The sequence below is a fragment of the Mobula hypostoma genome, chromosome 5 (assembly GCF_963921235.1).
Source record: "Mobula hypostoma chromosome 5, sMobHyp1.1, whole genome shotgun sequence".
Lineage (NCBI taxonomy): Eukaryota > Metazoa > Chordata > Chondrichthyes > Myliobatiformes > Myliobatidae > Mobula > Mobula hypostoma.
This window is the reverse complement of record NC_086101.1, coordinates 153187657-153194850: the sequence shown is the minus strand read 5'-3', so window position 1 is coordinate 153194850 and position 7194 is coordinate 153187657. Positions and strand designations below refer to the sequence as shown.

Genomic DNA, 7194 nt, shown 5'->3' with positions numbered 1-7194 from the left:
TCTGTTTTGATGCTGTTTCCCAACTTCTTTGCAAAACAAGACACATTGGCTGAGGATTCAAAATATGTATGTGCTGAAGAAACTTTCCTGCAAAGGATTAAGTGTATGATTCTCAATGGAGGAAAAGATTGGTTCAAGATTTACCTGGTGCGAAAGCTGTTCTGTTTGAATGGAATTGATTTTGTCCAAGAACTTTTAAGGGATGACCAATTTTCATGGATCTTTCCCAAAGAAATTGTTCAGGAGAAGATGGAGATGCTGGTCTTTTCAGAGATTTAAGCTTATTGAGAGTTTGCAGATCTTCCATTATCTATTCATCTGTTAACAAGGAATTTAACTGTGCAGGTGCATGTTTTTGTGTTTTGTCTGTAATTGGAACAGGGTTATTAGGTCTCCTCCATAGTTTCCTAGTCATTATTGGCTTTACCTCCATAGAATCTCCTGTGAGCTCCATTGTTAGCCTCTCATTCTCAATCATCTTTTTCTTTTCTTCTAACTCAATCTTTTTATCTTCAAATTCCTTCACTGCTGCTTTCTTCTCTTGAATATAATTCCTTTCCACTTGTTCTGTCTCCAGTTGCAGAAAAAGCTCTGCATTTCATATCCTTTCCTGGTATTGTTGATCTAGTTTCTTCATCCTTTTCTGATACTCCTGCAAAGTGCCTTCCTGTAACTGCTGTAGCTGTCTTTTGAGAGATGTCAATTTCTCCTGGTACATCTGCTCTTTTACTTCCAGTTAGTCTTCATCATGCTGCTTATTGGCAATATCTGTCTCCCTTGCATCCCCCAAATCTTCATCCGAGTCGCGGCCACGAATATTGCGTTCGTCCTCATCGTCAATGCTGTCTAGCTCCTCCTTGCCATTGTAACAGTCGACAATGGGTGAGAGGAGAGCTGTGGACAACTTCCCTGCCGAGCTGCCCTCCTTTGTTGACACATCTAGTACCTTGATGGTGTGCCAATCCAACTGGATTTTCCCGAGCCATTCATGTCCCAGTGATGGTGGTCCTCCATTTTTCAGTACATAGAGGTTCAGCTGCTGTGTTTTGTCCCTGTAGGTCACTGTCACTTTAATCTTACCTTTGGGATGCACTTTCTGTCCTGTGTAAGTCTTTAGCAGTAGTTTAGTTTGTTTCAGAGGTATGTGAGAAAACAGTCGTTTGAAATCATGTACAGAGATCACTGTTAAAGCTGAGCCTGTGTCCAACTCCATTTTCAGTCTCACGCCTACCACTTGTGGAGTGATCCTTATTACGTTTCGATCATCTGTCTTTTTCACACTGTGAAATTTTGGACAAGACAATTCACTTTCATCTGAGTCATTCTCATCAGAACTGCTTTCTTCCATTTTGTGTACATTGTTGTGTTTTCCTTTCTGGGGTTTCCTGTTTCTCTGTACTTTGTTCTTTTTCTGCTGTTTACTAACTTTGCATACTCTGCCAGGGTGGCCCTGTTTGCCACAGTTTCTGCATTCTTTGTCTTTAAACCAACAGTCATCAGGGTCATATGACATGTTCCCACAGCGGTAACATTTCTTTCCTTCATTTCTACTCAGTGACATTTTATTCGTAGCATATTCCAGAGATTTTTGCTGTATCTCTAAAGCACCTCGTGCTGCTGTTTCTGTTGATATTGCAATGTTCAGCACCTTCTCTAATGTAAGGTCTTCTTCACCTAGGAGCTTCTTCTGTGTGGTTTCACAGTGCATGCCACTCACTAACCTGCTCCTCAGTGTGTCCAATAAACCAGCTCCAAATTGACAATGTTCTGATAATTTGCGCAATTCAGCACAATATTCAGAAATGCTTTCATTTTTGCTCTGATTCCGATTGTGAAATTTAAATCTTTCAGCAATGACCAGCGGTTTGGGGTTTAAATGCTGTTGGAGAGTGTCTACTTTTTGCTTGAACGTTTTATCAGCTGGCCTTTCAGGGGTTAACAAGCTCTGTAACAGGCCGTATGTTTTTACTCCCATAATAAGTAAGATGCTGGCTTTCTTTTCATCACTAAAATCATTAGCATCACAATATAACTTCACTCTTTCAATGTAAGTTGCCCAGTCTACAATGCTACTATCAAATGCTGTAATGGTTTCAATCATCGCCATCTTTGTTATGTTAATTTAGCCCCGTTCTCCCTTTTTTTTGACTCATGTGACCTTTTGCTAGCACCACGAGCGCACTCCATCTAGATGTGTGTGTCGCTTCTTTTTATCTCCATTCTGGGGCAGGCAGACCCTCAGTCCTTGGGGTCAGCGCCGGCTGTGGTCTCGCCCGGATGTGCTGCGGCTCCGACTGTGTCCCTTGGTCTCCCAACGTTCCCGACCTGTGGCTGTGCTTCCCTTTGCTTTTGGACTCGTGGCCTCGCTCTGCTTTGGCTCGTGACTTGTGCTTCTCTTCCAAGTGTCGTTATCCATTAAAACATGGCGTTACGACATGATGTAGGTCCATCAACCTCATCGCCAATTTGTTGTGTCTGTGGCCGGGTTACACAACAAAGCTATAAATGAAAACGCTGGAGACGGGAGCTAAGTTAACAGGGTTCTTTACTGACTGAAACCGAACAGAACACACATATACAGATCAATCCATGACGAATAGCGCATGCAACGATGTGTCCCTACAACATAATGTAGTCCCATATTATACAGTAGCTATACAGTAATATACAATAATAATCTGGATGATGGGGTGATAAATTGGATGAGTAAGTATGCAGATGATACTAAGATAGGTGGAGATGTGGATAATGAAGTAGGTTTTCAAAGCTTGCAGAGAGATTTAAGCCAGTTAGAAGAGTGGGCTGATAGATGGCAGATGGAGTTTAATGCTGATAAATGTGAGGTGCTACACTTTGGTAGGACTACTCAAAATAGGACATACATGGTAAATAGTAGGGCATTGAAGAATGCAGTAGAACAGAGGGATCTAGGAATAATTGTGCAGGAAGATGGAATCTCATGTGGATAGGGTGGTGAAGAAAGCTTTTGGTATGATGGCCTTTATAAATCAGAGCATTGAGTATGGGAGTTGGGACGTAATGTTGAAATTGTACAAGGCATTGGTGAGGCCAAATTTGGAGTATTGTGTACAGTTTTGGTCACCAAATTATCAGAAAGATGTCAACAAAATAGAGAGAGTGCAGAGAAGGTTTACTAGAATGTTACTGGGTTTCATCACCTAAGTTACAGAGAAAGGTTGAACAAGTTAGGTCTTTATTTTTTGGAACGTAGAAGATTGAGGGGAGACTAGATAGAGGTATTTAAGATTATGAGAGGGATAGATAGAGTTGACGTGGATAGGCTTTTTCCATTGAGAGTGGGGGAGATTCAAACAAGAGGACATGAGTTGAGAGTTAAAGGGCAAATGTTTAGGGGTAACATGAGGGGGAACTTCTTTACTCAGAGAATGGTGGGTGTGTGGAATGAGCTTCCAGCAGAAGTGGTTGAGGCAGGTTCGATGTTGTCGTTTAAAGTTAAACTGGATAGATATATGGACAGGAAAGGAATGGAGGGTTATGGGCTGAGTGCAGGTCGGTGAGACTAGGTGAGAGTAAGAGTTCAACATGGACTAGAAGGGCCAAGATGGCCTGTTTCCATGCTGTGGTTGTTATATAGTTATATGGTTATACAGTACACTTCCCATTTAGAAAATAGCCTGCACATTTATTTCTTCTACCAAAGTGCATAGGCATGCATTTTCCAACATTATATTTCATTTGCCACTTTCTTGCCCATTCTCCTAATCTGTCTAAGTCCTTCTGCAGCCTACCTACTTCCTCAACACTACCAGCCTTCGTATCATTTGCACACCTGGCAACAAAACCATCTATTCCATCTTCTAAATCATTGATATACATGGCATAAAAAGAAGCAATCCCAACACCGACCCCTGTGGAACACCACTAGCCACTGGCATCCAACCAGAAAAGGATCCTTTTGTTCCACCTCCCACCAATCAGCCAATGCTCTAAAAATGCCAGTAACTTTCCTGTAATGGCATGGGCCCTTAACCTGGTAAGCAGCCTCATGTGTGGCACCTTGTCAAAGGATCTCTAAAAGTCTAAATGCTAGGTAGACAAGCCCTGAGTGTTGTGGGTCTACGGCAGTTCTTGTGGCGTGCTCGCAAGCCTCCTTACCCATTGTTGGACATCCTCATCCGCCTTTGCAGCCGTTGGGAGATGTCTCCTCTTCCACTTGCTCCGCCGTTGGGATGATCACCTAGTGGTATAGTAATGACTCACCCCCTCACTTGTTTTCACCCGCTAGCTGCTCCACCTTCGCCGGGTCCTGCAGCTGCTCCCGACCGTACCAGGCGGCAGGGGCGGGTGGCGGCGGTCGCGACGAGCAATCCCAACACCGAGCAATCTACCTAGCGTGTGAAGCCTGGATTCGGCGGACTGCGTGGAAGAAACCATCACTGGTTCAACGGGCAGAAAGGCGATTCTCAGCAATGTGTTGTGGAGTGCTAAGAGGGCACAGTGAGACACACAGAACACTGCTGGCCATCCACTGCATCCTGACCTATCTCCAGCCATCTCGACTATGTCTTGCCACTGGGTCCAGATAGGCCAGGACGAGAGAGTGATGCTGATGACCTGCGCAATTCTCCCTCACTTTAATCCAAGTCAAGCGCAGGTCATGACTTCAAACCAAACACGGAAGAAAGTGATGGTGCTCAACCTCGGCACATGGAACGTGAGAACTCTGTGAGATAACATCAAGGCAGACAGACCAGAGAGAAGAACTGCACTGGTTGCAAAAGAGCTAGCTCGCTACAACGTGGACATAGCAGCTCTCAGCAAAACGCACCTAGCAGACAAGGGCCAGCTGACAGAACGTAGTGGTGGATACACGTTCTTCTGGAGCGGTCGCAGCAGCGCTGAACGACGAGAAGAAGGCGTGGGATTTGCCATCAATTCTAACCTCGCCCGTAAACTCACCAAGCACCCAGAGAGCATCAACGACCGCCTGATGACACTTCAGCTCCCACTTGCGAACAAGCAGAGTGCTACGCTGATTAGTGCCTACGCTCCCACCATGACCAACCCAGATGACATTAAAGACAAGTTCTATGAAGAACTCGACGCCCTCATCTCAGCAATCCCACAGTCAGAGAAGCTCATCGTTCTCGGGGACTTCAATGCCAGAGTAGGGACAGACTACCAAACCTGGGAAGGGATCATTGGTAGACACGGCACTGGCAAGTGTAACAACAACGGCCTTCTGCTCCTCAAGACATGTGCCACACACGACCTTGTCATCACCAACACCCTGTTCCGCCTACCCACCCGTAAGAAGACGTCATGGATGCACCCGCGCTCGAAGCACTGGCATCTGATTGACTACATCATCACCAGGAAGAGGGACAGGATGGATGTCAGAGTGACGAGAGCCATGTGTGGTGCCGACTGCTGGACCGACCACCGCCTCATTGTGTCCAAGTTCAGGCTTCGCATTCTGCCCATGAGAAGACCCCAAAGGCAGAAGACTGCAAAGAGGTTGAATGTCTCCAAGCTGAAAAGCAGCAGGGTTGCAGAAGAATTCGTCGATGACCTTGAAGGCAGACTGCCAGACACACCACAGGAAGACGGGACCAGCGTTGAGGAACAGTGGACGGCCTTCAGAGACGCTGTCTACACTACCGCCCTCGAACATCTCGGACCAGCAACCCGAAGAAAACAAGACTGGTTCGATGAGAATGATGAAGAAATACAGGCACTACTAATGGAGAAACATCAACATCACAGAGCGCATCAGAATGACCCCACGTCGCTAGCCAAGAAAGATGCCTTTACCAACGCAAGAAGAAAGGTGCCGAAAAAACTTCGCAAGATGCAGGACAGCTGGTTCAGCAAGAAGGCCGATGAAATCCAGGGCTATGCAGACAGCCACGACATAAAGCGCTTCTACGATGCATTTAAGGCTGTATACGGACCCCAGTCCTCCGGCTCCTCACCCCTCCTCAACGCAGATGAGACGCAGCTGCTGACAGAGAAAAAGCAGATTCTGGATCAGTGGGCTGAGCACTTTAACAACGTCCTTAACCGCCCTGCCGACATCAATGACGAGGCCATTGCCCGCCTGCCCCAGGTAGAGATCAACAAGAACCTTGACACCCTCCCCACAGTAGATGAAGTCAGGAAGGCAGTGAAGCAACTCTCCTGTGGCAAAGCGCCAGGACACGATGCAATCCCTGCTGAGGTATACAAAGCAGGAGGCCCTGTCATGATGCAAATGCTGACTGTACTCTTCCAGTCCATGTGGAAAAAGGGACAGGTCCCGCAACAGCTGAAAGATGCCAGCATAGTCCACATCTACAAGAGGAAAGGCAACCGCCAGTCTCGGGACAACCACCGAGGCATCTCCCTCTTGTCCATTGCGGGGAAGATTCTGGCCCGCGTCCTGCTCAACCGCCTTCTCCAACATCTTGAGCAAGGTCTGCTCCCAGAAAGCCAGTGCGGCTTCCGTGCTGAACGTGGGACCGTGGACATGATTTTTGCTGCGCGCCAACTCCAGGAAAAATGCCAGGAGCAACACAGCGACCTCTTCGTGACCTTTGTCAATCTAACCAAGACTTTCAATACGGTCAGCAGAGAAGGCTTGTGGAAGATCATGGAGAAGTTTGGCTGCCCCAGCAAGTTCATCACAATTGTCCGGCAGTTCCACGACGGTATGATGGTGAAAGTTCTGGATGACGGCGACGAGTCGGAGGCCTTCCCAGTGACAAATGGCGTCAAACAAGGCTGCGTTCTTGCCCCGACTCTGTTCAGTATGGTATTCTCTGCCATGCTGACAGATGCCTTCCATAACTACGAAGAAGGAATCCACATCAGATACAGGACTGACGGCAGGTTGTTCAACCTTAGGCGCCTGCAGGCAGTTACAAAGGTGCGAGAGACTGTCAACAGAGACTTGTTGTTTGCTGATGACTGTGCACTCAACGCCAGCACAGAGCAGGAGATGCAGCGTGAAATGGACTGCTTCTCACAAGCCTGCAACAACTTCGGTCTCACTATCAGCATCAAAAAGACCGAAGTTATGTACCAGCCTGCCCCAGGAAAGCCATACCAGAAGCCGTGCATCATGGTGAAGGGCCAGAACCTCCAGGCAGTCGACAACTTCACCTACCTGGGCAGCATACTCTCTCGCACATTGAACATAGACGCTGAGGTCAACAACAGGATTGCCAAAGC

General features: G+C 46.9%; 1 protein-coding gene across 1 annotated transcript; it reads left to right on the top strand.

Annotated features, from left to right (window-relative positions):
- Positions 1-2422: 2422 nt before the first annotated feature.
- On the top strand, positions 2423-6886 carry LOC134347350 (craniofacial development protein 2-like; the record flags this gene model as incomplete). Its single annotated transcript, XM_063049742.1, has 3 exons — positions 2423-2440; positions 4739-5476; positions 5990-6886. Coding segments are annotated over exons 1-3 (1653 nt in total), but the record flags the coding sequence as incomplete, so codon positions are not given.
- Between the last annotated feature and the right edge of the window lie 308 nt (positions 6887-7194).